We start from the raw sequence: 20,709 nt of genomic DNA, 5'->3' as shown, positions 1-20,709 counted from the left end.
TGACGCTAACACCAGATGGAACAGCACACTTGGGAACGAGCTATTCAAGAGAAAGTGTTAAGCCTTTTTTTATTCTTCAGTTCAAAGTGGCATGTATGTGTTTTTATGTGAATATCTAATAGCTATTACAATAGTAACCATTAGCGCAAACATCAGCGCAAGGAACTTTTTTCTTTTCTTTTTTTCCCTTACTTTTTTCGAGGTACTGCAGTGGTTTGCTTTTTGCAAAGATTGAACTTTCTTTTTGTCACTGTCTTTCCGCTGAGAAAACAATTGCACAAACGTTATTCCGGCAAGGTGGATATGTTTAGTTGACCTGTTTTTAAGGTCGGTTGACTTTATTTTCACAGCTCCTCTATAGGACGGTTCAAACGACTTCTCCAAATGCATACCTCTTTGTGAAGTCCTTGAAGCAGAGACGTAGCTTATTGTGGTGTCTGTACAATTTGGGGTCACTGGGGATTTCAGACAGGAACACCTGAGCAACCTCTAAAGGACCCTGAACAATACACATATATGACACTTATTTCAAATGTTTATGAAGACATTGCCTTTTTTTTTTTTTTTTTTTTAATCCAGTCAACCAAATGCCTTTTTTAAACATGTTAAAAGTTCACCTGGTTCACAGTGGTGCCCACCGATCCCTGCAAAACCATTTGCAACATCTTGGCATCAGAAGGGTCCTGATGGGTGGCAAAAGCAAGTTCTTGCGTTTTCTTCTGCATGTCCTCGATGGCCACTTCAATGGGAGTGGAAATAATCTGAAAAAGGGACATTGAGAGGCAGCCTTGTTCATGCCATTTGGTATACAGTGAGACTGGGCGAAACAGTTTGATCCGCCACCATCTACGGCTTGTGGTTCTTACTTTTTTTCAATGACATAACCCTCGTCAAAAATCTTTTGAGCCGATTAGTTGCTTCATGTTCCAATCCATTTGTTCATAATTTGAAAACAGGGATTTACTGTTCCTCACACTGCATTAAAAAGCACTAACTTAGATTTGTTGATACCTGCAGAAGCCCAGTTTGAAATGTACCTCCAGAAAGGCCTTCACGTACCCCTGTTTGTTCAGTTTCATCTTGTTTTATTTACCTCCTCTTTATGGACAATGTTGATACGTGTCTTGATGTAAGGGAAGGCGTGGGAGGTGGTCAGGATGGTCTTGCGTTTGAACTGCTCATGTAAGTCCCCGTGGGCCCGTCCATCCAGCGTAAAGGGGGTGCAGTAGACGAAACGCCGCAAGTTGTAGTTTTTGTCAAAGTAAGTGATACGGTCCTTCATCTCATACGTGTCAAAGTAAGGCTCTACGTAGGTGATCTGGATGAAGGCCTGAAGAAAAATGGATGAGTTAGTTTTGCGTTTCACAACATTGATGAATGATTTGATGAGTGTCTAACCCCAACCTTATTTGGGTCAAGCTTGCACTTGTCGACTGGGTTGGAGTCCTTAATGACTTCTACTTGATCTTCTCCAAACTGTTCCCCGTAAAAACCCTGAATAAAAATACATATGAAATCACGTGCAAATAAATACCATAATTCCCCCCAAAAAAGACACACTTCTTTCACAAAAATGATAATTTAACAAACAGTAACTTAAAGAAAAGAATTCTTTTTTTTTTTAGCGGACATGAATTGAGAAGGATTGATCCATCAGCCACAAAAGCCAAGTTTTGATGCACGGATGTGCATTTTCATATCGGTCATATTCTGATTTTGGGCAATTACCATAACACTACGAGCTAGAGGGTGGACGTCAGCTGGCTGTTTGCAGTCTGTCCCTGTTGCAGCTTAACAGCAGCTTATGTTGGCTGAGGTTGTTACAACATTATTTTCCATAAAAGAAGCGAGCAGACTGAACCACCGTCCGAGTCCATCCTTGTTCACACACAGGAATATTACCAAAATGGAGAGAATCATGGTTCAGGATCAGGTTATGATGTCTCCAGCTGATTCAATTAAGAGTTGCAAGGTATGGACCTGTGTGCTCTGGTTAGAGATCACGGAAAGGTATTCCATTTGATTTAATAATTGTGGTCTTTTGCCGTATATACACACAATCACAAACTTAATGGAACACAAATGGTGCGCAACTTTGGGTATTTATGGCAAATTGACCTTGAGCTGCATCACGAGGAAAAAGAAAAACTGCTTCGAGCGCAATCAGTTACAATGGGGAGGCGTTCACAGACCACTCACAATGCGGGAATTCTGAAATACACTTAACCTGCAACAACTATATAATTTATGGATATGAAAACAAGAAAATATGAAAAATCTACACATATGAGATTTATTCTGTTTAGCTCTAGTTTTGACATAGTTGCCTAAGTGTTGGTGCGTCCTATACACGGTAACATAGAAAACACTAGAATTTGACCCTAAATTTGACCGTCCTATATTTGGGGATTTAAGATCATTTTAAGTGTAATCATTATGGTGTTGCGAAATGGCATTCTATGTGGGTATTTGGACCGTAACTGTTGCTGTGCCATCTGTATCTTCAACTCACCTCCAGTCGGTGAGAGATTTCCGCTAGCTTGGTAATGGCTGGCTCTTTGTACACAAATTCCTGCTCATCCAAGTCACCGAATTTGGAACCATAAAATCCAACTCTAAAGTACGTTCCAAACATTCTCTTTCCATCCTGTCGACAAGAGAGGAGATTTAGGATTACTCAATAAAAACAGGATTTTAACCCACGTAAAAGCATGTTTCTGTTATTCCACGACGATCAGAAAAAGTGTTGACCACAGGGTCAACTATAACTGCCAGGATATAATTACACAAAATAAATATGAAATTAATCACAATGTTAGCTCAAAGGTGAAACTGCTGTACTTAACAACCAAATTACACTAGGCTGAAGTTAATGCGTTTGTGAATCCATACAAATAAATAAGAAATATACAAAATAAGAAATATTGATCAACACAAACTAATGTTACCATACATTTGAAAAGTCAGTTTGTGTGCATAGTGGTCGTGTAAGGCTAACATACTTGACTATACTGACATGTTAAGGGTAACTAGGGATGCACCGAATTTTTGACGGAAAATGGCAAAAAAAAAATGCACTTTGGGTTTTCGGACGAAATACAATTAAAAACAAAACCGATGCTCCAATATTGCAATAAACAGCAAGTGTCTGTCTGAATTTCATAGTTGGAGAGGCGCGTAGCTTAGTAGGCAAGTACTGGATCATTTCAGCGTGTCACGAAAAGACCACTGCTAAAAAAAAAAAAGATCTACCAGGGAAGAAGAACAAAAACAAGCATGTCACACGCCAACGATGTGTTGAAAAGACCAATTTCAAAATAGACACACCAAATAATACATAGACAACATATATGACAACAATATTTTGAAGTTAGCTTCGAAGTAGCCGTGGTGGCAGAGTGCCTAACTTGAGTCCATGTAACTCCTTTGTTATGGCCATCACTTCACACATCTATACCAACTTCAACCAAAAAAAAAACAAAAAACAAAAGCACTCCTCAATAACCCAGTCACTGTTGTCACACTATGGCACAATTCTCCAGCGTTCTTTTTTTTTTTCCCCCTTCTGATGTTTTGGTTATCAACAAAGCATTTCAATTTTGGCCTAATTTTTTTGTTTTGGTGCATCCCTAACTAAACTAACAGTAGCTCATCAATCACAATCCCCCCAAAATGTGTTTCAACCAGTAATATATTCATTTAAGAAGATAAAAAATAAATGACAGCAAGTATCTGTTGTTTAATTTAATGAGGTCAATATCGACCAAGATGAATTATTGCTAAAACACGTCTGACAAATAGGCCCATAATCCAGCATCAACCAACTAATTCCAAGGCCGCTAATAGAAATAATAAATGACTGTGCATTCATTCGGGACAATCAACTGCTAATAATTAAACAAAATGTGAAAGCCCCAAAAACAAAGAAACTTACCACAAGAAAACATTAAGTAAAGTGGGAAGGTGGGATCAGGAACCAGCAAAATAAAAAAAAGGGAGAAAACAGAACAAATCAGAATTAAGTTCCTCCAAATTTCTTTCTCAACATGAACTAACAGCTGACGTTGGCATCAGCACCAACAACAAAATGTTATTTTTAAGAACACAAACAGATTGTGGAGGATCTAAATACACCATGCAAAGGAAGACGGATACAAAGAAACAGTAAATAAGTGTGAAAATAAAGCTCCACAATCTCCAAAACATGTCATGCACTGTCAGTGCAGTTCCTAAAGGAACGAGTGATCCGTTCATGCTACAAATCAGCAAAGGTTAATAGTGGTAACTAAACAAAATATGGAATGTTTAAAAAACAAAAAAAAACAATGAGATCAACACATCAAATCAGAATAAACAGGGTTCGATTTACTTTTAACTAAAGAAAAGGGGGGTAAACTAAAACAAATGAAAATTCCCAAGAGATTGTTTTAGGCAAACACTTAATGTTCTCCAACTTCACCGCAATGCTAGTTTGCAGCATTCAAAATCTTAGTCAATTATGAGTGGATTACACGGTGGTTAAACCAGAGAAGGTGACATAAGGACAATGCGCTGAAATCGAGCCCTGGGTGTAAAGACGAGGTGGTGCGAGATGTCAGCCAACACCTCAGATGACAGAAGATGAAAACGAGGAGAGTGCGCGTGTGATACATTCAGAGACTTGTAGTGTCAAACACTGTGGCTCCCATGCACACAGCCGGTTAACGGTGTCACGTTAAAAAAAAAAACAAAAAAAAAGGACCCCTCGCAGAACAAGAAGGGAGAGGTGAGAGGAAAACAAGGGTTTTGCTGCCATCGCAGCAAGTGTCACCGATGGCGGCAAACGGTCATTGTTGTCCGCAGGTGTTAATGGTCTAAACGTACTGTATGTGAAAAGCAAAGCGAGAAACAGAAAGCCTGTGGCTAGCAAATGAAATGAGTGTCAATACAAAAAAAACAAAAAAGAAACAAAAGACGAGCAATGCCAAACAGGAACCATTTAACCACCTACCTCCCAGCCAGTACTCTGTGTATAAAAGAAAACACAGGACATGTGAACCACATTTAGAACCCATGTGCACAGTAACACTCACACATTGAGTGACGTTACTGTCGATGATGACGCAACTAAAGGGCACCTGGTGCTGATTTCATGCCAAATCCCTTAAAACAACATATCATGCAACGTGTTTCCCAACACATGTTCCATGCAAGGATTATGCAAAAGTGACATGAGAAAACCTGTGCATTATCATAAATTATTCATGTGTAATACATTGTAACGTATTTGAAACTGTCCATCTGAGGCATGTTTTAATTTACACAGAGAGAGACAATACCGGGAACACCTTTCTATGTAACGCCATGTATTGCAGTACATCAATTACTGCCCCTAGAGGAAATAATCATCACCAATCTTGAATCAATTTTACACTCCTAATAGATAGATTGTTGGCTTGTTGTGTTCTGAATTCACTTAATCCAACAGTATGTCAGAATATAACAGAAAGTATAGGACTAGAAAAAAAAAACATGCAAAGGTGTATAAATATAATTTGTTCCAAAGTGTTGAACCCCACCTGTTTGTTTGCATTAATTTTGTCATGATAAAATATGTACAATATGCAATTTTGTCATGACAAAATATAAACAATCTGTATTTTATGAGTAGAAAAAAAATGTGCCACATCGCCCAGCCCTACATAAATGATAAAATACTAACATAGAATTTCATTCTGAGGGAAATATAAAGTGGCTGAAATAAGTATTGAAACGTCATTATTTTTATCATTAAATATATTGCCAATGGTGCTATTGACATGGAATTTTCACCAGATGTAGGAAACAACCAAATTCATAAGCTCAAACATGAATTTGTATGTAATAATTTAAAATGACAAAAGGAAAAAGTATTGAACACAGGAAGAAAGGTAGTCACAAAAAGGCACGGACAGCCAAGACAATACCTAAAATTGATCGATAATCAAACAGCAATCCAGCCCCGTGTGAAGACAAAAACATACAGTATCAGCTGATTCAGTCTTAATTGACGGCCTACAAAAAGTCTCATTGCCAAGGCGTGGGTATAATCACATCTTACAATGGGTAAGGATAAAGAGCTGTCTCAATACCATTGTAAACTCATTGTTGCAAAACATAACCATAAGCATTGCTTACAGGCACATATATAAGCTCGTGAATTTTCCAGTGAGCACGATTGGGGGCCACAATTTGTAAGTGGAAAGCCGATTATACCACAGGAAATTTACTCGCAAGATTTCTGACAGAGTGCATAGAATAATCGATAAATCCAAAGAACTAAAACCCAAGGTCCACAGTTGTCCGAGAGACAAGGACTACCTGTGGAGTGCTTCAAAAAGACCTGGAATTAGCAGGTACTGTTTTCACAAGGAAAACAGTGAGTAATGCACTCCACCGCCATTGCCTGTGTGCAAACCCACCAAGAACAAGACCCCATTGTTGAAAATAAAAGCATGTCAAAAATCATTTAAAGTTTGCTGAACAACATTTGGAAAAGCCAATGAAACACTGGAAAAATATCGTTTGGTCTGATGAAAGCAAAATTGATCTGTTAAGATGCCATGATGCAGACATGATGGGGGGTGGGAATGGAACTGCACCTCAGGTAACAACAGTAAAGTTTGGAGGCGGGAACATGATGGTGTAGGATTGCTTTTCAGCAAATTGAACTGGTAAACTTCACATTATTGAAGAAAAGATGAACGGGCAAAGGTACTAAGACATTCTTGACTAATATTTGCTGCCATCTACGAGGGTGATGAAAATGAAATGAAGTTGGACATTTCAGCAGGATAATAACCCAAAACATACCAGAGCAATGCATGCGACTCGTTTCTCCCTACAGGAGGCATCTTAAAGATTTGCATTCCAAACAAAGGTACAAAGTATTAAGTAAATACCAATTGATGTGTTCAATACATTTTCACAAATTATTTCTGAGTTTATTTGAACTAACTTTGCATGTATTGATTTTGGTTGTTTTCTACATCTGGTGTATTTCATGTCAATAGCACCACTGGAAGGATATTTACTGGTGGAAATGAAGATGTTCAATACTTATTTTAGCCGCCGCACCGGCAGTATGTCTGTCTGAATAAGCAGTATCGTTAATTCTTTATACAGCAAGATATGTGGTTGAAAATACACTACAATACATATTCACCTGATGGACGATTTTGCCAAAGGCTTCCTGTAGTTTACCATGAATGTTGGCTAGCTTCTTTGCATCTCTGTTGGCTTCATGGACTGGGATGAGCACCTTGTAAACTTCATTCACAGCTTCGTACATGCCGGCCTATCAGGAAAAAACAGAAATAGACTTTGGATGTTCAGCTATCGTTATTCATAATGACCACTTGTCACTGACGCATTCTAAGCATTCGCACCAAAGAGAACGATGAGGCCGCTTGCTCCAAGAGTCCCACAAGCCCCAGCTCAGTAAAGTATTTTCCCGAGCAGATGCCTTCTTCATCCGGTGACACCACATCATCGGAGACGGCAGATTCCTCCAACACATTGGATGAAATATTCTACAAGTAAAAACACACAAAATGAAAGGATAAGAATACTATCCAAAAAATAACTTTAAGATTCAAAAAAGAACAACAATGTCCTAACCTGGAAGGTCACACAACCCACAGGCAGATACTTGCGGTCCTCTAACATGCTAAGATATTCCGCCACCAAGGCAGCACTGTGCACTAAACACTGAGCAGCTTCGGCATGGTTGTTCCTCTCCGAGTGTTTTCCGGCCATATTCTGGAGCCAAGTAAGCCGCAAGTCTGGTGACGTCTGGTAACCCTTTGCAATTCTGCCGAAAGATAAGGACGCATGTGCATTCAACTACTGGCGAGGAAGGAGGAAGGATACATCATAGCTGAGAAGATTTTCATCAGCTCTGTACAGTACCTGTACATAAGATCAATGAGCATCTCGGGGTCTTCCTGGTGTTCTTTCATCTTGACTGTGTCAGACAGGATCATGTGCAAGTTGAAAACAAGGTCTTGCACCTAGAAAACAAAACATTCAACAAGACATTCAAACCTGTACATAAGGCACTTGCCAACATTCTGTAAGGTTTATCATAGCCCCCCAGGAAATAGAAAGCATTCCCCTCCCTAGAAATAATATAATTACCAATAAAAAAAAGTAAAAATATAGTGTACCTAAAACTGTATTCATCATTTTTAACTAACAAACAAAAAAGTAATATAAATCAACTTTCAACAAATTCTAAGTTTATTTTACAGGGTTTATACGAGTTACAGGTTGGTCTAAAAAAGAAAAAAAATAACTTGAAAGTGCATCAAATTGCCCTGAATATTAAATATTTCAAACCTTAAATAAACTCGAAACATTTTGACAAACGGAACTGTTGAATGCAGATTTTTTTACCGTAATTTCCGCACTATAAGACGCACCTTCAATGATTGGCCCCCTTTTTTAATATAGTTTATAAGGCGCACTTGATTATAAGGCTCATGGAATCTAAGCTACATGGAATCAAAGATACAGAGGTGGCTGGGGCTGCATTTGCATTCTGTTATGTATCCACTAGATGGCAGCAATTTAAAATGTTTAAAAACTCCCACAACCACCTTGCCAATGAGCGCTCCAATGCGCCACCTGGTGCAGTGGATGTGCAACTAAATTTCACAGATCAAAAACAAAGCCTGTTACCCCCTAACATGCTCAGATATACCATCTTCCACATTGTATCACCCCACCCCCCACTATTTGAGAAAAATGGTCTTATACTGTAACGATTGCTAGTTTCCATTTGACCATCACAATCAGTACCTGGTCCGGAAATGTCGTTTCCCGAAGCTCAAGGTCCTCCTCTGCATACGTAAGGATGGTCTTCAGAGAGCGACGCAGGAACTCCTCGTTAAAATTCTGGGATGTTCCCACCAGTGACGAAAGAGACATAGTCACCTGCATTTTCACCCTGGCAAAATTCTAGACAAAACAGAGAAATACCGGAAAAATAATGTTTTCTGAAGAGTGATCAAAGTGAATAATCGAAGATCAGTTAGCAGACAGAACAAGCCAATAAATAATTCATTATTTAAGATCTCCATCCATCTCAATTGCAGCCTCTAACTTGCTGGCTTGCAAACAGAATGTACTCACGTTGCCAATCTCAAAGTTCTGTCTCATTAGGAGGTAGAGGGATGCGCTGGCGTGGGCCCTGATGGTGCTTATACTGCTACTACAACTCCTTAGCAGTCGTAAACAAAGGTCAGCACACTGTTCCGTCTCCTCTTCAAACAGCAGTTCGGGAAACTAAGTTGAGGCCAAAATGTTGAAAAAAATGAAGAAAATGCAAGGATACAAAATTTGTGCAAAACGTGATCATACACAAATTATGTTAAGTGTGAAATAACGATAGTCCACCTTTGAGACGAGTGCTCTTTGCGTAGCAAAACAGTGCTGGAGGTAGAGGGCGCTTTGATTGCAGGCCATACTGTGAAGCAATACTTTCAGCACCCCACCGAGGATACTTTCTTTGGATTCTGTCACCGATACCGTCTAAAAAAACACAAGAGAGATACAATGAAAGCGCAAACAACACAAGTGCTTTACACTAAACGGTCCTAATATTAGATATGCAATCAAAAAAAAACCCAGTAAAATTATAAGCATACTTCTCTAACAGTGTCAAATGAAAGTGATGATTTGAGGTGACCTACAAGTGAAAGGCATTCTCTTGGACAGTGCTTCTCAAATAGCGGGGCGGGCGCAAGATGATGCTAGGGGGGGCGCAGATGACACCAGAGAACAGGCTGTTTTTGTCATGTGAAGTGTAATTGCAATAAAATAAGAATTTTCATCTTTTTTTTAAATTGCTTCAAAAAAAAAATAGTTTCAGGCACGTTGATGCACTTGGTTATTTTTTCCGTTTTAGAATAGGCTGTAACCAGTCCAAACGCTGTAAAAAATGACAGTTGTTGAAAGTTGATCTATATTGTTTTTTTCTTTTGTTAAAGTTAAAAAGGATACAAGTTTAGGTATACTTATACAATTTTCATAGACAATAATCTGGGAGCGAAAAGTTTTCTCTTTCTTAGGGGGGGCTTGGGAAAATATAATTGAGAAGCATTGCTCTAGGGACATGTAACCTAAAGGGATTGGGTAGGCAGTTTTGCATATACTTCAAAAGTATTGGAACATTTCCATTATTTTGGTGAATTTGAGGGAAAAAAAAAGCTAAGCAGATCCTTTTTTTCTCCACGTGATGGCTTTTCCCGTGGCAGAGGTTAATTGGGTCTCATCAATCCAGATGTGGGCACTTGGTCAGAACTGCCTCAAAAGTGCAATTTTTTTTTTTTTTATGTCTGTCAGTCTGCCACAACCAGTTAATGAAACCATCTTCTAAATATGTACAACAGGAACATATAATGTGAACTTGAACTGGCATTTGTTGTAATGGCATTCAATGGACATGAGTGGTAATTATCGTCTCGTCGACTGCATTACCCTCACTTGTGGGTTAATAAATTGCTTAGTTATTGGGTTAAACTTATATTACTGCATTATACTATGAATGTAGTGTATCTGAAGAATCACAGACATGGTATTATTCGTAAGTGTAAGTACAATAACAGAAAAAAAATGTAATAGAAAGAGTGTAGATAGAAGTAGAACAGCACCTAACAAGCAAAGACCTCCAAAAAACAAATGTCAAATTTCGCCCTCTAGTGGTGACAGAAGGGTCGGCATAAAACACTGATGGACCAATGATGACAGAATGGGAGCGGGGTTCTGATGAATCACAAATGTCGGACCAGCAAAAAACTGTAACTTGGCTACCTCTGCATCAATCCATAAAACATTCCAGAAGACATCTATGTACTACTTTGCAAAATTCAATCTGGCCTGCGAATCTTTTTTGCTGTGGAGTGGTTTGTATCATATGGTATGGCTAGTCATGTTGACTTACATACCTGCACAATAATCTCCAACGTATCAAGAATGATCAAGTTGGCCTCTGTCGCAAGGTTACCATCAATAAGGGCTTCATGCTCCAACTCTGCTCTTGTCCTACAATCACAGAAACATAAATAAGTGTCAGTTTGTTACTGCTGATCAAAAAGAATGTCACAGGTGGTTCCAAACCCCCACCACCGCAATCAAGCCAATTTTTGCAGTGCAGCATTGTTCTTTAGAGAAGTTGTTTGTCTTCAGCACTCATTTCCAACTAATTAAAGCCCGTATGAGAACATTATGTTGCTTTTACAAAAATCAAATCAAGGACAGATGGACTCTACTGTGTGGTTAAAACTTTTCAGTTACACATATTCAATCATTGTGAATTACTAGGCTAAAGTGTGGCTAAAGTGTTGAGCAGATTTTTACCAAAGGGTTGAAAATATTTGAACAAACTGATCTCAAAACAACCTCACTGAGTATTATCATAATGGCTTTCTCTTTAAAGCTAACCATTTTTTTCAGTCTTCAGACCAAATAATTTTGTGCAATTAAAAAAAAATCTATCTTGTGTATGACTGTATATAAAATCAGAATCTATAAACCTCTTTGTAAATGCTGAGGAGCCTTACTATTCTAGCGTGCACCGAATTTCACTAAATGATTAAAATAACTGTAATATACCAACCACAGTAACAGCCCATGATGATCCGAATACAAATAGCCAGTCTAAATTTGGTACTTTCAACGAGTTGAGATGTTTAAGCTTTTCGAGAAATGGGGTGTTACACACACACATATATATACATATAATTTTTTTCAATGCATTTACACTGCAAGATTAGCAGGCGATACAATTCTAAATATAATTGTTTAGCAGAAAAAAATGGATGACAAACAGCTTTTTCTACTCCACTAAGAAGGAACACACATCACCCTCTGGCTAAAAATAAGCAACACACATTAAAAAGCCAACCAGCCTCAGCCACCACCAACCCAAACAAGCACAATGTTATTGGGACATAAGGAGGGAAAACAGTAAAAATCAGCGTGTATGAGTTTCTTGCGCATCCATGAGCATGTGCAACTTACAAAGTCTAACCAGTCAAGAAGAGATGCTAACAGCAGATATATCCTTATCAATATCATATGACTCCAGTGTCCCTGCATAAGTATTCAGAGAAATTATTTTTAAAATCTTCATTTTTCAATTAATGCCGTCCAAAAAACTGACTAATGGCCTCTTACTTCCATTACATTCTGTTCAAATTAAGAGCATATACAGTGATGTCTACCTATGTAATATTAACAATGATTTTTGAATTTTTTTTTTTTAATGAAATGATGATTGAAGAAACACTGAATTTATAGGTGTCTCGGAAATATCTGGTTAGAAAATATAGACAACCTAACCTGAAATATTACCAATGGCAACTGCCAGTACTTCTACATGCAAGTGAACACATTGCTCAAGGAATTTAGGAATACGGACTCAAAAGAGCACACAGCAAATGTGGGACTTACAATACCTGAGTGATCTGTGACTCCTACATGAAAACACAGCAACATGAAATAATTAAGTAAAAACAAATAATACGTTTCAAACTACAGAAATACGCTGCTGTCTAACAGACTCTACAGAAGCTGTCAAAAACAAAATGTGTTATTTTTGGATTACTGCAATTCTAAATAAAATAAAATAAAATAAAAAAGTGCGAGGCTTGCCTTGTTGAAAAGTTATTGATGGAATAGACATGAGCAAATTTTATTAGGAAAGAACTTACTTGTCTAATCTTTCACTGTTCTGTCTCCAATGGGTCATGTCCTTTCTCCACCGCAGATTTTCCTGGCTGCCAAAGGCACTGCCTGAAGGACTACGCTCTGGGAATAAAAAAAAAGAAAAATGTTTCGATTATTGACGTAATATGAAATTACAGCCTAGTTGTAGTCACAGTCGCATTTCAATTCAAAACTACAAGAGGCAAGAACAAAAACACTATGCCAGGCATACGTAAAGAACATCTGCAGCAGCGTGGCATTGAGTAACTCTTAATTAATTGAATAAAATAAAACACACCATGGTAAAGTGCTTTGTGTCAACCTCCTCCTCAAAACAAAACACTAAAGTCTTGAAATGCTCTTAGCTGTGTGTGTGTTCTAATCCAGTTGTTATAGGGAAGTGAAAATTCTCAGACAATTGAATGAAGTCAGTATGAGTCTTTGCAATACAGTGCAAAGCTATTCAGTAACACAGTTTATTGTAAAATTGAGAACTGCAAAAAATGGTTGTATTACTTAAGTTTTGTCACACAGAGTGTGTTGTGAGCCCACCTAACTGCCCACGACTGCGTCGCACCATCTCCTGCCTGGCACCGATGCTACCCAGGATGGCCTCCTCCAGCTTGGCCTTCATGTCTTTTGACTTTTTGAATGTCAGACTGTTCATGCGCTCGAAAGCTTTCTTCCCCTGCATGGTGAACACAACATGGGCCTTGTATCCATGAAGTAGAGGGTAAGTGGCAAGAGAGAAAAAAGCAGGGAAGTCATTTGAAGCACAGCACTCAGGAAGCAGAGCAGGTTAAAATGCAAGAAAACATGCATGCAACGTGACAGACATATACTGTAAGTCAAATACAAGTCATTCTGGAAGAAGAAGAAAGCAGTCTATGTTGTTCGGAAATTCAGCAGCCAAAGCATATACGGTAAGGCTGGATTTATACCAGGGTCTAAGTTCCCAATTCCACTTCAGTGCCTCATTATTATTAGTATTGTATGTCACTGTGTTTAAATTTACAGAGCGCTTTAGGTAGCCTGCCTAAAATGTACTAAAAACCCGGTGTCCCAAACAATAATAAATACCCATCCATCCATTTTTTGCACCATTTATCATCATTGGGGCGGCAAGTGTAGTCACAGGGACATCAAGCTGCTCGGAGATAGATAGTCTTATAACCTTTACAATCAATGTTATAGACTATAATTTTCTTTCACATCTGCTGACACAACTCTCTCTTTCGCATATATTATGCTGTTTGGGCAGATGCTGGTGTATATTGTGTATACATCAATGCCTGGCAGGTGTAGCTGATCTGTCTGCCAAGGAAGGTCACATGACCAGATCATTGTATTCCACCTTTGGAGGAAAATTAGAGAATATCTGATCGCTTTCATATTTTTCTTCACCGATTTAGTCGCATTGTGGCACTTGGGAGAATTGGATCACTTAATCCATGTAGTGTAAATCCATCCTAATGTGCAGAGGAAGCAAAGTTAGGTGTCTCACCTTGTATTCAAAGCAAGAGACACAGAGGTAGAGAAGATCTAACAGACGGTTCAGCTGTGAAACTGAAAGATCTGTGAACCACTTCTGCAACACCAGCTCATCTGCATTTTTAAGCACCCACAGCAGACAGATGAGTAGACTGCGACTTGACTCAGCGGAGAAGCTTCCATGCTGACGATTCGCCTAGAGAAAAAGACAGAGAACTAAATTTGGGCTATATACAGTATGGGGAAAACAATGGGGAATCAACAGCCAATATGGATATGTACAAGTGTTGATGAATTTTGCGTTACTGTGTGTGAGGACAAAAATGAGAAACAGCGCTAAAAACATCACATTCTATAATATAGGCATAGCATACAGTATATCCTCTCAATTTAATTTAGTCTCAGACATAAATAATCAGTGGACTGCCACTGACAGGATGTGTGTATGCCAGAAGAGACGGCACAGTAATGTGAACAGCATATAATGCTTATATTGATTACCTGCGAATTCAACAAGAAGCTGCTTGGTCGGGACATTGGAGAGGTAGTAGTGGTGCCTGCTATGGCCATTGCAACAGTCTGATTAATCATGCTATTTCCCTCTGCCTCAGCATCTTCCCCATTGCTGCCGACAGTGCTGCCCTGGGGACCACCTGATCGACCCCACTGGTTGAGGGACTCTAGTGATGGAGAAAAATGTTCAGAAAGGCTGAGAAAAATATGACTGAATGACATATTTTAGAACAATGCACATAGTTTTAAGTTAATGCAAAAGTCAGGGTCTGCCAATGTGGGGCAAACATTTTATGGATAGAAATAGGAAATATACTGACAAGAATATTTTTACAAGTACTTGCAAATATGTTTAAACACACATGCAAACACATTTGAATATACTTGTAAGCTAAATGCTAAACATTTTTCCATTTCCCATAATGCCATAGGGTAAACGCATGCGCAAGTCAATAGCCCGTGGGATTATGCAAAAACGTATAGTACTTAGCTCACACCCAAAAGTTTGCAATAGCTTTAATACATTTGCAAATCCCGTAATTCCCCAAATATAGGACATAACTGTGTATAGGACATACCTGTAAATTTAGGGTCAAATTTTGGTATTTTCTATGTTACCATGTTCAGGAGGCACCAACAGTTTGGTGACAATGTAAAAACTATAATAAAACAAAAATAAATCTCATCATTGTCAATTTTTCCAATTTTCTTGTGTTCATATCTGTAAGTGAAATATTTGTTGTGGGAAAGTTAACCATGCTTCAGATTTCCAAAATTCTGAGTGATCAGTCAAAAACAGTAAAACATTGAATTCGCTCAAAGTAGTTGTTTTCCTTTTCCTCGCGATGCAGCTCAAGTTCAATTTCCCATAAATACACAAAGCTCATCATCCATGTTCCCCTAAATTTAAGATTGTGTGTGTATGCCAAAATTAATAAACGAGTCAAATATAAAACCTTTCCATGTTATCTAAGCGGTGAGCACAGTTTCATACCTTGCCCTTGTTAATTGAATCAGCTGGATATATCATAACCTTTAAATGATCCTCTCTGTTTTAGTAATATTCCTGTGGGTGAACAAAGATGGACTCGGACGGTGGTTCCGTCTGCTTGCTTCTTTTATTGAAAATAATGTCTTAACAACCACATCTAACATGAGCTGCTTTTAGCTGCAACAAGCACTGGCTGCTAAAAGTCAATAGACATCCGCCCTCTGGCTTATCCCATTGCTGTAATTATTGCAAGTAAGAATACAGAAGATGTAAAAATTAATATCGGTACATTAAAACTTGGCATATGTGACTGACAGATCAATATTCATCAAAGGGTGTTGAAAAAAGAAATAATCTTTAAGTCAATGGATGCACCCATACTTTTGGCCTTCATTCTTGAGAGAGAGAGAGAAAAAAAAGAGTGTTTTAACTTTGGGGAATTACAGTAGTTATAAGGCGTGTTATGCTTGTTCAATTATTACATCACAGCTGTATTCTGTATATGACACGCAAAACATTCAGTACGAAGTGGAAAGAGAACAAAGTAGCATGACTTTGTGCTTTAAAGGGAGTTAAAAATAGATGAGAATGTGATGTTTGGGAAAAATCTGCATCTTTGTTTAACCCAGAGGGGCTAAAGCTGGGGGAAAAAGTTACTGCTTTAAAGTCGAACTTTACAGCACTTGTGCAAGAGAGAGAGTTTGATGCCCGTAGAGTTTGAGACGAAGGTGAAATGAAAATATCAGGATCAGCTTGAAGTAAACATAACTGGTTTCATTCAATTTTAGAAAATATTACACTCAACCTCTGACAAAAATATTGTTGTTTCGACAATAAATTGCTGATTGCAATAAGCCACTATGCTTAATTTTGTACCTGTGAAGTCATGGAGCTGTGGCAGAGTCTCCATGACAATGCCAATCAAAGGAAGATACAGCATAGCAACTCGGGCTTTGACCTCTGGATCTGCATAGCGGGGGTCAGAGTCATGGCTGGACAGTAGGTTGTGTACAACACTAACCACTTTTTTATGCAAACCAAACATCCTAGAAAAAAAGATGAAAACCAGGATTTATTCATGTTTAACTCCTGTTATGTTTGTTTGCAAAAAACAGCAATAATGTCTCTGGGTCATTTTGACCCAGGGTGTATTTAGTCACCCAAACGTGTCTAAAATCCATATAATCCATATATATTATTAAATATAATATTATATAATTACATTATATTTTCATTTTTCAAGAACACAAGTAATGTCTCTGGGTCAATATGTATAATTTATTTCAAAGGTGTCAAAAAAAACTTTTATAAAATATAATATAAAATAAATAATAAACAATTAATAATAAATAAATACATAAAATATAAATACATAAATAAATAAATATTTGGTTATTTTGACCAGTGTTTTATTTATTTATAAAAATAAAAGTAGAAAAAAATCCTAAAGCATTTTAACATAATGTATGTTGTCCAGAAACTACAGTCCAGAAACTATATTCAACCTTCTATTAACTTTAAATTGGGTCAGTTTGACCCACAGCATAACAGGACTGTTCAAAGAAACCACAAATGGACAAATAGCAGATGAATTGCAATTTTCCTGTGCATTTCTTTTTGTCCTGGTCAATTGCTTGATTAGTTCCAAAATAACAACATCCCATGAAACTGAAGTTATAGCTTTGCTGTAAAGCACAGGTGTCAAACTCCAGTCCTCGAGGGACGGAACCTTCGTGTTCTAAAGGAGCTTGAAAATCATCCTAATTATTTGAATCAGGCGTATTCGCGACAACACCCCCCCCAAAAAAAACAACTAAAAATACAAATAAACAAATAAATAAACAAATTATACCCATGCAAATGATTTTCTTTGTAGTCAGTGAATCTTAATATGTGTCTTACATGTACTTACCCCTCATTGTCTGGGTCAAGTATTACAGATAGTTCTGATAGTACCAGGCCAGCCATAAAATGTTGCTCTCTGAAGGGCACCGACAGTTCAAACATGTTTGCTATTTTTTGGTCCTGAACATGCGTGGAGAACCCAGAGCTCTGTAACAAAGAAAAAAAAAGAAGAGTCACACATATACTCAAAAGACAAAGAAACCTCAATACATGTTTTCGCATTCCGTTTGACTTTTTTTGGGGGGGGCTATCAATTGTTTTCATGCAACAACTCCAGACAAAAGTATTATTTATTGATAATAGTATCTTCTTAGTATGTTTTCAATTACAGCATTGATTGAATGGTGATAAATCTGTACAGTACATACAGTAACATACGGAATGATGTTTTCTAAATTCTGATCTTCAATAAAATAATTATCTACAATATAGGTAATTTGATTTATATGTTGTAAAAAGTAAAATCTGTATGTTGTTTTTATCTGACCTGCGAAGTTGCTGAAGAAACAGATGGTGATGGTGAGGCAGGTGGCGTAAGCAAGCTGCATGGTAGGTTGAGAGTGACATAGTGTTCATGACTGCAAACTATTCTCAAGAAATCCAGCCTCAGAGATTCGAGTGTCGGGTTTTGCAGCGCATAAACCTTCATGGACACCTGTTGTGTGACAAAGCAAAAAAAAGCTTGTATCTATAGCTTGTATGGGAATGAAGCTTTACAAGGTCATCTCAGGGCAATAAAGATATGTTAAACACATTATACAGTCGAACCTCTATATAGTGAACCTCTACAAAGTGAATCTCTCTTCATAGTGAACGAATCTTTACGGTCCCTTGCAAAACAGCTATATTTGACGTGTATGTAAAACCTCCTCATAGTGACACTCCACATAGTGAATAATCTCTTCATAGTGATGCTATTAGTCAGTCCCTTGACAGCATCTACCTCTATATTGTGAATATCTGAACTTATCGAAAATTGTGAAGTTGTAAAATTGGGCGCACTGTCGGGATTTCCTCCCTGCCTAGCCGCTCTCGCGCGCCGCGACTTTCTCTTGCATTTTCACTTCGTCCGCCGTCCACTGCGCACGCGTTTCTCCGCTGGTCATCCCTCCGAAAATTCTAAGATGTCGGAATCTGCCGTGAAAAGTATGGATGCTAGATCTATAAGTCGGAAGCGAAAGCCTTTGTCGTTGGAGGAGAAGTGCGACATAATTCGGAAGTGTGCGAGTGGAGGCATACCGTGCAACCTCGTATTGACAGTTACTTTCTCCGCGCTGATGACATGCACTGATCATGTTTTATTATGATCATATACTGTATTCATTAACTATTGTTGAATAATAATAAAGAGTTTTGTTCAATGTAAAATGTTTTTACATTAGTTTTACCGCATTAGATTTTAGTGTTTAAACAACTTAAGTTGTTTAATGTACATTTATTTACATATTTATTTTTAAAAAAACGTATATAAAATTATTTACATATTTATTAAAAAGTTATTCACATATTTCATCAATGAATTCTGAACATTTTAGGAAAACCTCTATAAAGTGAATCTCTCTTCATAGTGAACTTCTCTCCTCGGACCCTTGAAGTTCACTATGTAGAGGTTCGACTGTATATATTTTAAAAATTCTAAATTAAATATTGATATAAAGATATGACTTGTCATGGGGCATTGACCAATTTTGTACTGTGAGGATTGAAATTACTTTATTAATATCAGTGTTGAGAGAAATGCATTACAAACGTAATGTAATTACTGTAAAGCATGACTTTTTACTGCAACGGGGTAATGTAATATATGAAACACAAGAAAATTGTAATATTGTACTCATTATAAATGAGAGTAAAGTAATGCATTACAATGTATTATTTGCCTGAAAGTGGTGGTTTTCGCCAAAAAAGATCAGAGGAAAAAAGTCCGGAGCAAAATTTTTACTTAAACATCTCTCCCTAACCTAGCCGACTGAACTTGAATTTCAATGCTATCTTTGAAATTTTGAAATGCACTAACCGTTTTTGCCTACAGTCTAAACAATGCATCACTATGCTGTGAAGTTGAAGTACAAAGGGATTAAAATACAGTAATATTGTAATGTAACTCATTACTTTGACATGACAGTAATAAGTAATAAATATCTGCCATCTTAGCCATGATTTAAGCGACAATAAATTAATTACAAAGTATAGAATCTTAGGTAAAGATGGTTACCTGTTTCCAGTATGCCCTGATAAGGGTGAAGACAAAGCCTCTGTCCATGACAGAGAGCAAATCATTGAGAAAGAACGCAAGACTTGTATTCAGTCGCTCAACTAGCTCCAGATCCTGAAGACAAGAAGCGCAAGTTGTTATATTTTGCATGCAGAGAACCATACTGAAAAGATTACAAAAATGTCTCACATGATGAGAAACAAAATAGAACATCTAATGGACAGAATACGTATTTAACATTTTTAAGGGTCTGTATCCCGGTGTTTCAAACTTTTGATTACAAATTAGGTATTTTGGTGCTCATTTTTCTAGCCTGGAACTAAGCCGTTAAATGCTTCCACTCATAGCTTTGCTAACAACGGCTCAGTGCACCGCTGACTGATAGGAGAATGAGGGCATATATTGAGACTGATTGGGCGGTACTCAATTGGTGATGGTAACAACATGATGAGTCTGAAGAGCCTGTTATTTTCTCTGGTCGGAAGGGGTTGCTACTGAGATGCAGCAATGAGCAGGGAAGCTCAGAGGTGAAGGAAAACACCACTTTGGTGTGTTTTGGGTGAGGAAATCCATTTCTTAAGTTAAAAAAAAATTGAATTAACATGAAAGAGACCCTTTAAATGATTTCTAAAATCACAATTCTTTTTTTCTGTCATCATTCACCTTCTGGAAACGTGACACAATGTCGCCAGCAATGGTGCTGACCAGTGCCGTAATATCATCCATAAAGCGCTCTGGGAATCGGTTCTTTCTGGGAGACTCCAGTCGTTCAGCGAAGTACAGGTGATGGATAATGCTCTTCACCTGCGGTTTGATTGTTTGTCAGGATGCAAACGGAGAAATAAGTTAGTGTGTCTTTCATCAA

The 20,709-nt window shown here is 37.8% G+C and overlaps 1 protein-coding gene across 9 annotated transcripts in view; it reads right to left on the bottom strand.

Annotated features, from left to right (window-relative positions):
- dock7 (dedicator of cytokinesis 7) overlaps positions 1-20,709 on the bottom strand; it is a 49,651-nt gene that overhangs the window by 1,455 nt on the left and 27,487 nt on the right. For 3 of the 9 annotated variants that reach the window (XM_088425215.1, XM_088425216.1, XM_088425220.1), the window contains 24 exons: positions 20,508-20,648; positions 19,845-19,958; positions 18,117-18,284; positions 17,637-17,776; positions 16,601-16,770; positions 14,722-14,900; positions 14,234-14,416; positions 13,282-13,417; positions 12,735-12,831; positions 12,480-12,497; positions 10,968-11,064; positions 9,418-9,552; positions 9,154-9,306; positions 8,821-8,979; positions 7,930-8,030; positions 7,639-7,831; positions 7,407-7,550; positions 7,184-7,315; positions 4,991-5,005; positions 2,513-2,638; positions 1,405-1,494; positions 1,094-1,330; positions 618-761; positions 393-499 (listed from right to left, as the gene is read on the bottom strand). In XM_088425215.1, the coding sequence (XP_088281341.1) occupies positions 393-499; positions 618-761; positions 1,094-1,330; positions 1,405-1,494; positions 2,513-2,638; positions 4,991-5,005; positions 7,184-7,315; positions 7,407-7,550; positions 7,639-7,831; positions 7,930-8,030; positions 8,821-8,979; positions 9,154-9,306; positions 9,418-9,552; positions 10,968-11,064; positions 12,480-12,497; positions 12,735-12,831; positions 13,282-13,417; positions 14,234-14,416; positions 14,722-14,900; positions 16,601-16,770; positions 17,637-17,776; positions 18,117-18,284; positions 19,845-19,958; positions 20,508-20,648 (3,179 nt within the window). Of the gene's footprint in view, positions 1-392; positions 500-617; positions 762-1,093; positions 1,331-1,404; positions 1,495-2,512; positions 2,648-4,990; positions 5,006-7,183; positions 7,316-7,406; positions 7,551-7,638; positions 7,832-7,929; positions 8,031-8,820; positions 8,980-9,153; positions 9,307-9,417; positions 9,553-10,967; positions 11,065-12,479; positions 12,498-12,734; positions 12,832-13,281; positions 13,442-14,233; positions 14,417-14,721; positions 14,901-16,600; positions 16,771-17,636; positions 17,777-18,116; positions 18,285-19,844; positions 19,959-20,507; positions 20,649-20,709 lie in introns of all 9 variants that reach the window. The other 6 variants (XM_088425213.1, XM_088425214.1, XM_088425217.1 and 3 more) reach the window with 3 other exon arrangements.

This window comes from Hippichthys cyanospilos, chromosome 10 (assembly GCF_059441005.1).
Source record: "Hippichthys cyanospilos isolate Australia breed blue-spotted pipefish chromosome 10, RoL_Hcya_1.0, whole genome shotgun sequence".
Taxonomy (NCBI): domain Eukaryota; kingdom Metazoa; phylum Chordata; class Actinopteri; order Syngnathiformes; family Syngnathidae; genus Hippichthys; species Hippichthys cyanospilos.
This window is presented reverse-complemented; position numbering and strand designations above follow the sequence as displayed.